The 17,214-nt window shown below is 39.9% G+C and overlaps 1 protein-coding gene across 4 annotated transcripts in view; it reads right to left on the reverse strand.

Annotated features, from left to right (window-relative positions):
• ctnna1 (catenin (cadherin-associated protein), alpha 1) overlaps positions 1 to 16,577 on the reverse strand; it is a 77,210-nt gene extending 60,633 nt beyond the window's left edge. The window contains exons 1-5 of one of the 4 annotated variants that reach the window (XM_086223154.1): positions 16,317 to 16,577; positions 15,369 to 15,453; positions 13,866 to 13,983; positions 13,137 to 13,332; positions 3,504 to 3,670 (exon numbers count right to left, since the gene is read on the reverse strand). In XM_086223154.1, coding sequence (XP_086079280.1) covers positions 3,504 to 3,670; positions 13,137 to 13,332; positions 13,866 to 13,970 — 468 coding nt within the window. In that variant the 5' untranslated portion in view covers positions 13,971 to 13,983; positions 15,369 to 15,453; positions 16,317 to 16,577. Of the gene's footprint in view, positions 1 to 3,503; positions 3,671 to 13,136; positions 13,333 to 13,865; positions 13,984 to 15,368; positions 15,454 to 16,244 lie in introns of all 4 variants that reach the window. The other 3 variants (XM_086223153.1, XM_086223155.1, XM_086223152.1) reach the window with 3 other exon arrangements.
• Positions 16,578 to 17,214: the final 637 nt, after the last annotated feature.

Here is a 17,214-nt window from a genome sequence, read left to right on the forward strand (position 1 = left end):
TTAAGCACAATATTGTTTGTTGTTCACTTGGTTCAAATAAAGGAGTGTATGTTGAACTACAGGGGATTTATTGTTTATTTTTTATTTCTACCGTGGTATTGAGTGGTATCGCGTATCGTGGAATTTAAGTGGTATTGGTATTGACGACTAAATTTCTGGTATCGTGACAAGCCTAACACCTTTATCAAAGAGCTTTGGTAAATCCATAGCATTATAATTCTGATGGAGGGAGGTTGTACTGCAGGGCTGTTGTATCATGTTTTTTCTAAGCGTACCTAATGAATTGGCAAGTGAGTGTATATGTCCTGCAATGTATTGGCAAAGTAAGCCAATCAAAATGTGTCTGAGAGATGTACTAGCCTATTAGGATTTTTTGTTCACCGGCTCATAATCCCAAAAATGCCGCGACATGTGCAAACGATCCTAATGCCAGGATTCATCTTCCCGACTCATTTTGATTATATTGCCAATACGTCAGTGCGACATATGTGCTTACTGGGCTTGAAATACCAGTATTTCTTCCAGTGTAGCCTATTGCAAGCCTGGCAGTCCGCCAAGCATAAAGCTTTGAGGTATTATATTTTTATTTACCTAATTTATGTGCACTCGTTTCATTTCAGGCCAGTGAGAGGCTACTTTGTTTTGCTCTCATGTCCAGTTGCACTTTCTCTGCTCTCCCTTTCACCTTGTGTTAAGACTAAAGCGGAACAGAAGAGAAAATCTGGGATGACAGAAACTTGGTAAATTACTGTAAGCGCAATAAAAGCTTTCCATCAAATCTTAACATGTCTAAAACCAAAAAATGGACACATGCTGACAATAAATATCAGAAAGTCAATATGTCTTTCACTTACATGTATCCTGTGTCTGTGACACAGCACATTAGGGCCAGTTGGGAAACCAAGAGAAAAATGCAGCTATCTGACTAGCTCCTCTGATCAGCCTTTATTTTTAATATCAGCCGATAATGATTGATGGCCCATTAATCAGAGCACATTTGCTCCAACTTCTAAATGTTACAATGTGTATTCATTAGGGGTGTAACAATTCATTTACAGATCAATGAATCGATTTCTATTCCTACGATTCAACTGCATCAATCTGTGCTCGGCAAGTTGGCCTTCCGAATGACATATATCAATTAAAAATCGTTTTAAATGTTAAAGAGTTGATTAAATCGATAATGTTAAAATGTATATTGGTTTTAAGCATGGCAAACTTGAGAGACTGTTTTTGTCGCTTTTAGACACGTTAAACGGTACCCGATATAGTCTGCCTGTCTGTGACGTCAGCGGTGTGCGCTGGCAGAAGCACGAATCTCAGCAACAACACAGCATGGCGGATGGCAGAGGAGAGAAAGAAATTTTCAGCCATCGTTTCGGTCAAGTGTATGGAAACACTTTGGCTTTTATAAAGACAGAGGAGTTTTAAATTAGTCGGTCGCTGTTTGTAGAATATGTACACGTGAAATAAAAAAAACAGCAACACGACTAATATGTTCAACCACCTACTGAGGTGCCATGGGATTTCGCATTGACCACCAGACCAGGACGTCCAGGCAACTCCTCCAGCATTACCGCTGGCTCTGCAGGAAGCTCGAGCGTTGCTAGCATTTTTACAAAGAAACTCAGCCAGAACTCAGCTCGGGCAGAAGAAATTACACAAAAAAATCCAAATACCCATTGTTTTAAACCTGATTCCCTTACTACAAACAGCAGAGCTCTATGAAACTTCACCAGAACTGTCCAGTATCCAGGTATTTATTTTACAGTCACAACAGTTCAAGTTTTGGCAAAAAGTTCCTGAATCGATTTCGAGACACTGAATCAAATCTAATTGCTTTGTTGTAAATGAATTAAAATCGTCCTTGAATCGAATCTGCAACCATGAATCATGATTTGAATCGAATCATTGTTAAAATCAATCGTTACACCCCTAATATTTGTATTTCGGCCAAAGTCTACACCTATATAGGTCTGTGGTCCAAGTGTGTCTCTACGAATGATTTCACCCAGAGTCATTACTAGCATTTAGCATGTTGAGCGCAATACAGGAGCTGGGGCGCCCAAAAAATAAGAAAGTAACCCCCTCTCTACAAAAAAGCTTCAGCATCAAGATGATGTTAGACATATATAATAAAATAATACAAAAATAAAAATCCCAGGTATTCATTGGACTGGACCTTCCTGACACTATCCACTGCTCCAAACAGCACTTTAGTAGAGCATTGTTGCCATCAGGAGTGCTGAGCAGCACCGTAACAAATCCATCCATCCATGCAGAGCCTCCCTGTAGCTTGCGTTGAGTGGTCCTCCTTTCACCCACACTCTCTCTACCTCTGTCTCGCTCTTTGATTAATTTCCCTCAATTCAGAGGATAATATATTGACTTAAATTCACTTCCTTAATCCGAAAAAGGAACACACCAATATTTTTGGGGAAATATGCCTAATATCTATTTAAAAAAGCAAATAGATTCCTCTCCCTCTTCTAGATGGCTGACTACCTGTTAGCTTAGCTGCTATGAGCCCTAACAGTCCGGATTGTGAGCAAACTATCTTGTCAAATACACTTTTCTTCAAAATGAGGTTCATGCATTCAATGTGAAAAAAACCTGAACTTTCAAGAGATTTTTCTCTCACATACAGTCTTAAAGATGACCCTGGTTCTACAAATACAGGCAGAGACCAGTGGGAAGAAAAAAATGTCTTTTGATTGAGTTTACTCCCACGCCCCACAGCTAATGTTCATTGCAGCAAAGCTAACCAAGCCATCAGCTTTGAGACTGTTCCTCTATGTACTTGTTTGCCTTAAACAAGTGATGGACAAGAAGCACATTTCCTCAAAAATTGGCATGTTCCTTGAAACCAGATCAGGTACGTGATTTACATTAAGGTTTTTTATTAAAGGGAGGTGAACACTTATCACTGATACAGCTGCAAAAACTACAACACCTATTGATGAAGACTTACGAGAATGAGTCAGCAGTGTAACATTATAGGCCATATAGTTTCAGCAAATATATATACACATGCTTTTACACTGTAAAATGTTATTTTGAACACTGCTTGAAATGAATGTTACATTTTGTTCCTTCATTTTTTTATTTTACATTTTTGAATACCAAACTCATCAGGATAGAACAGTCAGTGTTATGCTTGACCAAATATAGTTGATTTTTTAAAGTCCCTCTCCACACAAGAACAATGTGTGGGGCATGAGAAAACTGTCTTCTGCTGATGGGGAAAGATGCCCTTTGCTCACCTTCAATCTGGATTTAATTCTCAATTTTTGAATTTAAAATGGCTTTGCGTTTCAACTCCAATTAGGTGCCAGAATCGTGAAATTTCGTATGTACCTTGTTATACATAGATTCAGCAGCTTTGTGTTCTTCTCGTGTCCCTGGGTGTGTGACTGAGGCAGAAATAGTGCACAGGTTCTGATCATGCCATGGGTAAAAAGATATCTACATCTTACATGTTTTAGATTAAGTGTCAATCTCACCAGTTTAAGCTGCAGCAGAAGTTTGTAGACATCCGACATGTCTGCCAGCACCAACAGATGTGTGACTGCAGACAAGAGTGCTCTGGCAGCACGAACCATATTGCCCCTCTTCACAGAAGAGCAGGGGTCTTCTGCAAATTCTCCAGATGCCTGCCTCATTGAGTCACCTGAGAATGAAGGAAAAACAAAAACACCTGCTGTTAAAAACTGAAAATTAGAATACTGATGTTCCTTTTCTTCGAGCAAAAATGAGTAATTCAACCTTTGTTGGTTGTGACCAGGACCCTGCTGTCCCCAAAATACAATTATCCTCTTATAAAGCCATTGAAGTTTTCATAAGAGGGGCATTTACCGTACCAATTGGTTGTGATATTGAAATATGTGCCAAAAATACAAACAGCATTGAACTGCAAAGCCTAAAACATGACAAGAACTGTTTTTCCATGCAAATAAGTGTTATCCACTATAACCCATTTGTTTGGACAAATCTGCCCATGCGTCATATCCGTGCCAGTAGTAGTTAACAGGAGACGACACCAGATGGCTCAGGAGCCAAAGTACATTCTAGGCTACAAGTTAACTGATGAGAATGGGAGAATGGGGAGTGTGCAAGAGAAGGGCTCCCATCTAATGAATTCTCTCTGCAAGGCAAGGGCAGGCATGTGTCACATAGTGTGACAAAGACACACCCATTGTGTGTCCGGTAATAATTTCAGCTTGGAGACATGCACACACATACTGCCCTCTAAAAATATAAAAAGGAGGTCAAAGCCACAACAAAAGGCTCACTGTGGTTTGTCCAGCGTAATTCTTTGTGCAACACTGGATTGGCCTACACAGTTGACTGGGCACACAAACAGACTTTGTAAGCTCACATTATAAACAGCAGTAGATCCGTCAAAAGGTTACGCCAATGAAGGCACAGTCAAGCTCAAATTCTGGAGGATGCAGCACTTAACATCATGCAAAACTGTTTTTCGATAATAATCCCATATTGACCAGAGATAATACTGCCTATTAAGACTTGCTGTGAAAGAATAAACTGCCTTCCCCAAAAATACTGGTAAGGACTCCAGCACCAGTGCCCTGAAGAAGGGTACATAAACTGTGGTGTTCCAAAAGACCACCATGGGTTATAAAAAGGAATGCTCAGTTATTTGTTGCCTATATAGTATTTCACAAAACAGAATGTAGAATTGAAAATGGGATTGTAGCTAACAAAATGCTAAAAAGTAGTACATGTGAGAGATGCAGGGGGAGTATTTGTATGTCAAAGTATCAACATAATCTCTCATTCCAAGATAACAGCAAGCTGAATTTAGATACAGAGTGAAGTTACTTCTCAACTCGCTGGAATGTTTTCCCAGTCTGTGTCTTCAATCAACAAGCAGTCAATGGATGGCTGGTGTCTGCTGTGAGACCAAGAGGCGACTGTGTGTGACAGAAGAATTTTCAAACGTCACTTTCTGATCTTTCCTTCAGACCATCTATTTTTTCCCCCATCTTGTCACATTCAACATGTCATGCAAATTCCCATAACATTTTTTTCAATTATAAAAGTGAGAAATATTTCCAACTTGAACTTGTATAGATTTGCACTGTCAGTTTATCTGCTTTATCGGTGTTCAAATCAATTTGTTGATTTACACCTACATGTGGGACAATTTTATCTACAACAAGGCCTAGGACTGCAGAGGCACTTAAAACTTTTGCTTTTGAAGTAACTTTTATAGCATTTTCAGCAATTGTTGATGACAAACAGTGGAGAGACATTACCAAATTGGAGGGATGAGAGATGAAAAACTGGACTTGCAACATAGGTCCCTTTTCAGACACAAATTGCTGACAATGCAGTTCATGATCAAAATGGTTTTAATGTGGTTGTGCAAATACCAGTCCAGCACCAATTGGTGCATTCCACAAAAGTTTAAATCACAGTTTTGTGAATGACAGAAATTGTGGACAGTACCTCTTGATTCATTTTAATTCATGGAACTTATAAAAAAAAAACATGATAATTATGATATCCATTCCCTATAGATACTCATCAACTGGGCTTCATATAGTCCTTAAACATAACATCGAGTACAAGTTCATGAAAAATGTCCGTCACTTTGTTACCAATGCCTAAAAATCACATTTACTGATGCCATTCTTAAAAAAAAATTAGGTTTTATTTTAAAATTGTATTTTTTACACCTTTATCTTGTGAGAATCCGTCATTTTGTGTGACTATGTCACAGAGCATTCTGTGGCAAAAGGCTGGAGACGATTTGAAATATGCTGCAATTAAGAATAAACTAATTTTCAATGCCACAGGCAAAACAGGCCAGAAGGTCTGAAGGCATAGGCTATAGTGCTAAGTAAAGGCCCTTTCCTTGGTGAAAGCAAACTGGCACATTAGAAAATAAATGTTGCTTGTTATGACAGAACACAAAAGTTCCACTAAACCTTTGCTATGCTTGAAAGCACAAACAGTTCAATGTGCCGCACTTCAGATGTGGCACATTTAAAATGTACAGCGACTTAATCGCCAAACAGGCTGTGTGCAATCACTGTCACAAACACAAAAATCCACCAAGAAAAACAAAAATAACAAGATTTAATTTAAGTTTTAGTTTTGCACCTGCACAGGGCTGTGGACAGATAACAAGGTTATAACACTTGATATTCAGGCATCAATAATCCTTAACTTGAAGTGCTCAAACAAGAACACAAAAGCAAACAAGCAAGCAAACAGGGCTGTGATAAAACGCTCGCTGGTTCATCTGCTCTGAAAACACATTGTGTTGGTAACTGGTATGTCTCAAAAAGTCCAAGGTGGACTTCACTTTGGCAAAAAATAAGTCAAAGGTCTTTATTAGCATAACATGGCTAGTCACATTTCTGCTAACCAGAGCCTTCAGAGGGACAAGCGAGTGACAAGATAGATGGTTGTAATACTGTCAGTGTAACTGTTGTATTTCTTTCTCTGTGCACTTATATTTATTCTGTTACAAAATGTGCCAAGTGACGCTAGGGTCATTCATTCATTCAAACTTGTCTTCACACTGTTCTCTTACTTACATGTTTGTGAGACTGAGGGTGAACCTGTTGCAGATTTTAGTCAATTATGATGAGTGTGAGCAACGTCCCCACCCGATAGAACATGCATACCAGAGATGTACGCAGCCAAACTGCATCCTTCCAGTTAGCCTCCTGCTAATGAATGTGGAAAAATAATTTATACTTTTTGCCCTTTCAGACTTCCTTAATGTTCAATGAAAGTCTTTTTTCAGGGATTATGTCATTAACAAATTAACTTAACCATTTTTACATGGAGAGAAAGGGCATGTATTTTGGTGTAAATATATACCAATCCTGATTTTTTGATGTTGTCATTTGGACATGGAGACGAGATTTAAACATGGGAAGTGTTTTTCATGGGATGTAACCACACCATTGTCCAGGCTTACAAATTGATGGAAACTACACACAAGTTTGTGAAATGGACAGTGATACAAATTTTTAAACTAATAACTCATTTATCAGAGGCCTTTATGAGAGACAGCAGTGCAACGCTGTGGGTCGTTTCTTTGGATCCCACACTGAAATAGATGAAGCAAATCTATGTGTATCCATGATCTGGTGGTTAAAATATTATACAGAGTAGATGGCAATGTCTTTGAAAAATACTGGCAAAAAGAGCAAAGAGGGAACTCTCAGTATCCTGCTTAAAGTCTGCTCTGAAAACTCATCAGAGCACCCACATGGAAGCTGCATAGACGTGAGTCTGTGTAGCAGGTAGGTTTATTGCCAACATGTCTTCCGATTTGTTTCATTAACATTCCTTATAAAAATGCACATTCTGAGATAACCTTAAAAAAAACAACTGCAGCTAAACTGTTGAAATCTCATTCGGTTTTGTCTATTTTACCCCAACAGAGTTAAAGCACATTGTGAAAATGATAGACAACGAAGACCACAAAAGAGCGCGTACCCCCCATTGAAGAAAATCAATAAGGCTATTTTCAAGGGGGAGATAGTGATCAGTGCTCCTTTAATAAACTTCCATCCATCCATCTAACGCTCACCTGCAGCCCACCAAGTGCATGATGAAATGATTAAAATGTATATCACACAATGACTCTCCCAAACAGCAGGACAACAATTACACAGATGGGGACGAGAGGACAGGAAAGAAAGAACAAGGACACAAGCAGATAAAGAGGGTTGAGAAAAAAGGTCCTCAAAAAGACAAAGACGTTTACTGATTAGGCCTCTGATGGTTTTAAATGAAATACGACTTTTAGTTATTAGTTATATGCATAAAATTATGTAAAAACATCCACCACTCAAAATGTCAATTTATTCAAGAAAAATCCAACAATACATTCCACTAGCCACTGCAACGTGCACTGTTTGTCTTGCCTTCCCCAATGATCACATCAGAAATGCTTTCTCACATTTTAAACAGCTGGGTGAAAAATGCTTTCTGAATCCAAGGGGTGAAGGGGTGTTACCCTTCTCAATGGCCACATTATTAGTCTAGGCACGCTCTGCTGAGCAGCATGGCATCGCTGACAGCCAGGACTAGGCACCGGCTAACAACAGTCCCTGAATTCCAGCCCAGTGACAGCTTACCACAACTACAGGAACATTCCTGGGCACTGAACACTGCACAGGCTATCTGCCCACATGTCATCTACCTCCAAGGTACTTAGAGCAGAGCTCAAGCAGGGGAACATCTAACTTAGCAGGCATCCTAGGAGAAAAGGCACACAGTGACACAGTAACTGCTTCACAAGGTGACAACGGTCACTATCAAATATTCGCAACCTGGCCTCAATGGTCTGAGAGTCTGTCAAAAGACAGTCAGCTATCTAGAGCAAAAAGTAATAAATGAGACTTGGAAGTGTGTTTGTGAGATGATGGAAGCTGATATACAAGACAACTGTAATTTCATTGGCTTGTGATATGATGGCGTATTCCTGACCAGAGACTCGAAATGAAAGTCCATTGTGTGTAGACTAAATCACCAGGCAGCAGTTGTAGTCATTGAAATACATTTGACACCATCTCCAACTTTTTTGTCCTGTAACCCTTGCTGCAGAACTACTTCTTCTAGGGCTGTATTATACAAACTTGCATATTTTTACTGTTTGATAACCATGGTGAATATGGGTTATTACATGATGTAGATGATAATGATGTGGTACAATTTAGATGGTAAAAGAGATTGTTGACTCATTCACCCATTCATGCTCAATTTTTTTTCCATACAACTAATCAAGGCCATTTTTACATGAATGAGCCAGAGACTGAACAAGTAACCCTACAATATCTAGACAGCCACTCAACATCCTGAGCCATGCTGCCAATACAACCTGAAGTTCCTAAATCAGTGTTCCCATCCTCACTTCAAAACAGGAAGAGTTTTGTAAGCACTTCCCAACTAAATTAAATTGCCCTTACTGTAGGATTACCACTGAGCTATCCTGAGTTTCTCTTTTCTTCAGTTGTTTTAGTTAACTTGTTCATTCTGCACAGCTGCTGTCACATAAGCATTGAAATGTGGATCTGCTTATTAGCAGACAAAGGTGCAAATAGAACGGTGTTGTTAGTAATGATAGGATGGGGGGGATGTTGGAAAACGAGAACATTTCTTGTGTACTGTGACACCAAAACTTGTTGCCTGTTCTGCTTGCTTCCATTTCTCTTGCTGTGCCCTGACTGGCCACTCAGTTTCAGGCAATCATTGAGATTTCTCACAAAGACAGCTTTCAGCAGATGCACCTAGCCAAGCAATTGCATGAGCTTTGTCTCTTTTCATAAAAGTCTCCTAATGTCTAAATGAAGTAAGAAAGATAACTATAAAGAAATTTGTAAGATGAAAAGCCATCACTTGCATAGCTTGATCAGGCATTTTGCATCCCATTAAATGTTAATATTCACTTGCCCGCCCCATTTAAGCGATCAATGGCACCAGGAGGATGGTGCTACATGTGCACCATGCTTTGGGGTGTGTTCAGCTTTATTTTGGTATTTAGAGGGTGTGTAATCAGCACAAACCATCACAGTGCAAAGAAGGGCTGAGCAATTTTATCGATTCTGCGATATATATCTATATTTTTTTACCACAGATAGTATCGATTTTTCAGCCGTGAGTATCGATACATTCAGCCCCATTCAAATAACCATGTCCTGCACTTTGCAGGAAGAGCAATTAGGTCTGCCAGCCGCTAGTGTCACTGTAGAGCATTTCTGGTTACACAGACACCTACGCTTTTCTCATCCAGTTAGAGCTGAGAGATTCAGGAGAATGGTGGCAAGCATTGTTCCCTCTAATTTTTCATGTGTCTGGGCATACACACAAGCTCCCTGAGCACACTGAAGATCAATGTGAGCAACATCAGTTGTGCATGATGTTGCCACACACCTGTTCAACACCAGGGAGCATAGCAAGGTACATGACTTATTACAAGAATCAAATTACATAAGTAATTTCTATTTGTTTACTTTTAATATATTCGGGGGTTTGCGACTCAACCGCTGGGCTACCATCGCCGTCTCTTATCTCTGCCGCACTGTTGTTAGCGAGCTTACCTGCACGGTGCCTCGGCGCATATGGGCAGGGCACATACGGAAGCACTGTCAATGCTATGGTTGACTGCGTAGCGTAAGTAAACCGTATCGTATCATTGGCTGGACACCTGTCACTCACCGAGTCTATGCGCTTGCATGGATTTTCTTGTGCGCTGAGAATGTGCGAGCACTGTGCGTTTGCACAAGCGCGCAAGTTTACAGGGAACTTTGGCAGTGAGTATAAATCCATCGCTTGCATGCTTAAACGCAGATGTGTGGAAGCATTTTGGGTTCAACAACAAAAAGGAAAGCAATGATTTAGACAAAAGTATGGCTGTTTGCAAACGGTGTCACACAAATGTTAAGTACTCTGGAAAGGATTTGAGACCTTATTCGGTGGTGGAAAACTCCGGCTTTAGGTGCATGATGAACGCGATGGAGCCCCGCTATGCCATAGTCACCCGCGAATTGAATACTTGGCTGCCATGGTTTATTTTTAGTTAACATGGTGGCTAGACTGGCTAGTAGCTACCTCATATGTTCAGTATCAAGCTAAAAAAGCTGCCAAAGAAGGCCACTTGCTGCACTTCAACTCTCCATTGTTCACTTTACTTTTCAAAAGCTTGCACGCTACAATTTGCACTCAGTTTCAATCAATGAAACTAATTTTCTCACCACATCTTTGATTAATTTTTTCCAGCATTTGCAAGCTGCCAGTCAGAGCCATGTGTTGTGTAATTGATGCTTTCAGTTCAATTAATTCAATCCAAGTCAATGGAACACTCACAAGTTGTCACAAAAATCACCTTGTCCCTTTAAAATCTTTCATAAAAGGATGTAAGAGTATCAAATTGTATTGTGAGCTGAATATCGTGATATATATCGTATCGTGAGCCAGATATCGCGTATCGTATCGCAAGATTAGTGTATCGCTACAGCCCTAGTGCAAAGCGACAGTCATTTGAAACTTATTTATTAATGGATATGTTTTCAGCGTAACATCACTCAGACCAATCAGACTGCCTCGTGTCTTTCAACTCTTGAGAAGTAAGCAGCAGGTCTCCATCGAAGCCATCAGAGCTCAGGCAGGCCTGGGAAGGAGGTGGCGGCCGATGCTTTGAGTCATCAGGGAACATCAGAAGATCCCCACTGCAATGCTGCACATCAGCTCATCATCGGCACATCGGCGTGTCATATATAATGCTATTGACCATAGACCAGCCTCCTCTTGGTCTATAGTGCAAATGTTGTCACATGTTCCAAAATAGTAATGCACAATGGCTGTGCCAGACCAGCCTCATTTACATACCTAAGCAACTGTTGGCACAAGTGGAGCGCAAGTTCATTTCCTAGTTCAAGGGCCAAACGTCATTTGTGCCACTTTTAAACTCATAATGACAATTCTGCTTGACCAAGCGCCAGCTTTCACCATTTGTGAAATAGTGCCCCAAGATCTCAAGAGTCTCCAACATAAAAGTGCATGAGTGTAACACATTTTGGTGTGGATGAAACAGCGACTGAATTAGCTTTACTGCATTACCTGGTCTTTTATTATAAGCATATACAGTTATTTTCTTCACCACAGCTTCAATTTAAGTTGCTCAATGCAACAGTGAGACATAGATCAGAAGCCTCTTTTGACAATATCCGACATTGCGCTTCTGCGCACAATACACTTCTACACTTCTCTTGACCAGGGAGTGCTGTGTCACACATACCGTATTTTCCGCACTATAAGGCGCACCTAAAAGCCTTCAATTTTCTCAAAAACCGACAGTTATAATCCGATGCGCCTTATATATGGATCAATATTGGTTAATTGTGGCTACCGTAGTCAGGGGGTGTCGCCGAAGTAACAGTGGTAAAAACAGCAAAGGGGAATTCCAGTCCCACACCACTTGTGTGTGTATGAAGACCCCAGAATGACACCTTTCAAGAGACACGCTCGCGACGCAGAGTTCAAACTCAAGGCTATCAGTCACTTAGCTACCGGTACGTACGGTACCGTATTGTGAATGCACTAACTTCTTTTGGGAGTGAACGGAGTTGTCAGAACACTGGTTTGTATTCTATTAATAAAGTTTGACTAACTGACTTATCTGACTGTTTTGTGGACATTCCCTTTATCGCAGCTCCATCTAGTGGATATATAACGCAACCCCAGCCACTACAGTAGTTTCTATTCTATGCGCCTTATAATGCGGTGTGCCCTATATATGAAAACAGTTTTAAAATAGGCCATTCATTAAAAGTGCGCCTTATAATCCGATGCGCCTAATAGTGCGGAAAATATGGTACTTCACACTCTTCTTCGAAAGGTAAGTATTTTGTCATTAAGTTAATAAAAAAATACTATCAATTACTTCTTTTTTTGACAATGGGCTGCAGAATGACTTTAATGTGTTCATGATGTGTGCACGTTATGTGCTGTCCAGACGCTGCAGTTGCGTTCCCAGATTGTCCACAATAGTTACTAATCAACACATCGATTTTTTTCTTCATTTGCAAATCATTCCTGAATCATTCACATCCCTGCACCTGCGTATTTCATGTCTGAGGGCAACCCATGATCATACAAGTTTCATTGCTTTCTAAAAAGGTCTCCATAGAATTCTTAAAGACAACCATGTTTTGAGAGAACACAACAGATGAGAAACAAAGATAAAATGCTGCTGCTCAACATTTATAACTAGAAAGAGTGTGCCTAGTGATACTCAAGTCCAAATACCTCCTGGGTAACCTTACACTGGGCCACAAGGGATCATGTACTTCAGAGGGGAACAAGGTTAAATTAGTTCCAAGCATATCTTGGCTAGGCAAAACAGTGTATAGCGTGAAATTAATGGGAAAAGTGTCCATACTTTAATGAAATGTCTTTAACAGTCTCCCTGAAAACTCCATTGCAAGAAGGAATCTATCAGGATCAGGGAGTACTCTTATTTCAAGGTCTTCCAATGGACCAGATGGTATGTACATATCATATAATTTATTTATCAAACCTCCTATCTTAAGAAGCACTTTCTACAAGCTAGAAACTAGACAGTGTTGTAGCAAGCGTTTTCAACATACCTTGTTTTCGAACATCTTCCACAGCTGCAGTTAGCTCATCCTTCAGGAACTGGCTTTCCTTGGCAATCTTTTCTCCTTTCTCCAAGAAGTTCTGGGTTGCAGTCTCCACTGATGCAGCCAAAACATGAGCCTTCTTAGAACGGCCCTTCTTCTTGTTAGATGGGCCTTTGTTGCTGGAGTTCACCAATGTAGTGACCTATGGCAAATTTACAAGATAGTTCATTCAGACTGTCAATGTCTGAAACAGCTGCTTCAGAATCTTTAATATACTAGGTAAACTGGAGTAAAGCCTGCATGTCTATAATCTCCACGAACCCTGCAACACTTCTGTGCTAGCTTACCAGCAAGCTGGAAAGCTTGTTATTGACAACACATTTATGTCGTTAAATATTTTAAAATAAAATTCGAAGGGCTTTTAGAAAGGTGCGGAATGAAAGTACTTCCTTTCTTGAAAAAAAATATGACTCTCAATTAATCATTCCATGAATTTTATGGGGTACAAAATTAATGTTTCGTTCATGTCTGTGTAAATTTGGCAGCAGTTTCTAAGGCAGGCAGTTTTTATCTTGTCAGCAATACAAAGGAATTGACAGTTAAAATCAGGAAAATGGCTAAGTGACAAATGGAGGAAGAAGACCGGGGTCAAGGAAAGGCTGAAGGGCCATTTATTAACTGTACCTCTGACCATGTTTTTACCAAAAATGGCTTATTGTATGGTATCTTTATTACCTGGGTGACCAGGGGCTCCAGGAGCCTCTCCACTGCCAGAGTACGGATCTCTAGACTCTTTGGGTCCCATTTAAAATTGATGTTAGCTGTGTTGATGGCTGTCATGATGTCTGGAATTCTGGGAGTAAGACATAGGACAAATGTACAGGGAAACAGACAGTTAGACAAGTACAGCTGAGCAACGGTAATTACAAAAATTAAATAAAGCACAATCGGTCCTCCACAAAATAACATCATCTCTGTCTCAAATTCCCAGTTTGGTGTAGTCATATGAGATGAATGGGGCTGCACAATATGCACTGCTAGACATATGCATCATTATAAATACATTACAAATTAGGTTTCCAAAAGCTTTAAACTACAATTGTCAATGGAGATGGTCAATGTTTACTTGAATATGGTCTGTCAAATTTTATTATGTTGTCTTTGTTTTGCAAAACTGTCTTAACTTAAATGTACATTTAATCAACATTTAAGGAATTCTCTGCATTTTCTTCTACTTTCTGAAAAAACATTTTGAATCTTTAATTAAAGCAATGTATTAGCTTATAAATGTACACAGGTAATCAAAAACTAATTAATGAAGGAATGAAAAATAAAGCTTCATTGCACAACATTTATCAGCAGATGCAAGCAGAAAAAGAAGTTTAAAACCTCAAAAATGAGAAAAATGAGAACTTTCAGTGCACAGAGTGCAAGCATTTATTGAAAATTGGCCCCATGAGCATAGGCCTTGGCCTATTTTCTCGGGAAGAATATCCATTAAATCGGACAAATTAACCAACTGATTAATTTGTCAATCACTAATGTTTAGACTAGTAACTAAATTCACTATCAAAATATTATGATCCTTGAGAGGGACCAGCTTTAGTCCATCCCTCACAAAATGACAGCCAAAGGCTACACAGTGGCCCATTTTCGATTTCTCTTTTCAGGCAGTGACTGAGCCTCCATTGATTTGCTATCAAACATGGAGGGGCAGGGATAATCAGGAAGCCCTAAGGGCCAAGCAGCTTCTACAGAAAAGTTCATCAGCTATATTCTAAGAACAATGTCAGCGCTACTAACCTACATAGCCAACAAAGCAGTCAAAATAGCAACAAATACTGTACAATCGGTTACTTTAAAATAACTGTTGACTGTTATTCTGAATTTTTTTATCAGGAAGATGTGCTTTGAATTGTGAAGTTTAAACAGGAAAAACTTTAATTATAAAGCTAATCTAGAAAAAAGGGGACTGCCAGCATGGATGAACACAAAAATGTTGGAGGAAGACATTTGACCACTGTGTAAAAGCACTTCATTAGGATGCTTTGCAGATTTAGTTTTCTATTACATTATCACTGCAATGTTTCTCATTTATTAGACTATCCAAATGACAAATCACACAAATATTTATAACATATTTTGCAAAGTGGTGCAAACAGTTTAGTATTTATTTGTTGAGGCTTGGATATCTACACTTCTCAGACGTTTGCGGCCAATGAACACAAGTGAACTGACCTGGTGTCTGCGATTCCCCACAATTTTATCTCATATGGAGAACTAGTAAACAAACAGTTGGACTGCAGCACAGGCCTGTAGACACCTGACGAAGAGTTGAGACACAATCAATGGGTGTGGCCCCACAGTCCTCTCAGAGGTTGCAAACTGAGTAAATTGTAAGTGTTACCCTTCTCCGCATTTGTGATTATGACTGATTATGGTTTGATATTATTCAGAGACCGGATTGGGGGGCCACGACTTTGCTCTACACATTTACACACACCAATCGTGAGTGTGTTACCTGTGCTCTAGGTGAAATCCGCTCGCGCTTCCTACCCACCCAAACTATGGCAGCCATTATCAGGCCTGAGCCAAGCAAAGCTTTGCTTCAATCACATTATAAGTAAAAAAACGATTCAAACTACCTCCGTATGACCCTAACTGACGCAAAGTATGCCATCAGCCTGTGTCAAACGCTCGACCGGCTAACGTTGAGTGATAACACTAAGAAGATTAAGTTCGACGTGCGGTACCTCATTTAATGAATTTTTTCACAATGTTTCGGAAAGAATAATTAAACCAAATTATCTGGTTACTTCGAGCCAAAAACTATTGCTTTAAATGAAGGACAGCATTCAACAGGTATCCTCCAATTAAGCACCGTAACATTCGACGTAGTTCGCGGTGTGTTACCTTGCCAGGCGCAGCACCTTGCTGAAGCTAACGCTAGCCGACACAACAAGCGCTAATGATAACATTCTCGTTAGCTGCTAGCCTGCTTGAACACGACGAGCAACTTAAACTGCGTTAGTTCACACTCCACTGAAGTATTCAAAGTCAGAACAGCCAACCCATAAAGCTTAAAATAAGTAATAGGAAACTTGATAAACTCACCTAGCGCAATTAACGGAGAAAAAAAAACTTGAGTTTAAAAGTTCAAAATGGAGGAATTTAGGAATTCCTTGCCTCTGAAGTTTTCCTTCCTTTTCCTCCCCTCGCCGACACAGTGGAATGTTCCTCTCAAGTGCCCCGTTTACAGAAAATCACCTTCCAGGAGGTTGGCTCAGAATTAAACGCCTGAAATGGTTTTAAACGATCCAAAGCAGAAAAGTTTCGGTGACGATTGTTTCGGTGTCGCAGTATTTCACAACAATGGATGAAGCGGGGGGGAGATGATAGGGCGGTGACTGAGTTCCTGAACTTCCTGGCTGGGAGCGGGGCAGGGCGACCACAGGACACAGCAAGCCCGCAAAACGACAACTTGTATCGGGCGTGGCAGTCGCTGTGTGTGTCCATATATGGATTAATTACCGTGTAGGACAAACTGGGAAATATTTGCCGTCTTCAGGCTTTAGAGGCCTGTAGCGCTCACGGCTAACAGTTCCTGGGAGTGAGGTAGTCACGTACTGATTAGAAAATTGTCTAAATCCAGCTATGTAGTTAGAGGACTTACAATGTTTTGGATCAGTTTTAATTAAAATCTTTAACTAGCAGTTTTCTTTGAGCACTTGTCTGGTTGGAGTATAAAACAGAATGGATTTAGTGATCCTCAAAGCAGCATGTAGTAATGGCATTGTTGACAAACAAACAAAACCTTGGATTAATCGAGCCCCCACCTTTGTTTGGTCAAAACTCAAACTAAGTGGGAAAGCAAACACATATTGTGTTGTTGGAATGTCATTTGTCTGCATTCTGCTGATTGTTATAAAGTAAATATAAATATATATAGTGCATTTTTACGTCGTAAAATGAACAGCATAAAATTTTTTTACAGTTTAATTTTAAAAACATGCTTGTTTTTTTCATCCATCCATTCTTCCAATTATCTGTTGGGGGGGGGGGGGGGGGCTATCCCAGCTGACAC

Source organism: Aulostomus chinensis, chromosome 13 (assembly GCF_037954235.1).
Source record: "Aulostomus chinensis isolate RoL2024-O1b breed Wild chromosome 13, RoL_Achi_v1.0, whole genome shotgun sequence".
NCBI lineage: Eukaryota > Metazoa > Chordata > Actinopteri > Syngnathiformes > Aulostomidae > Aulostomus > Aulostomus chinensis.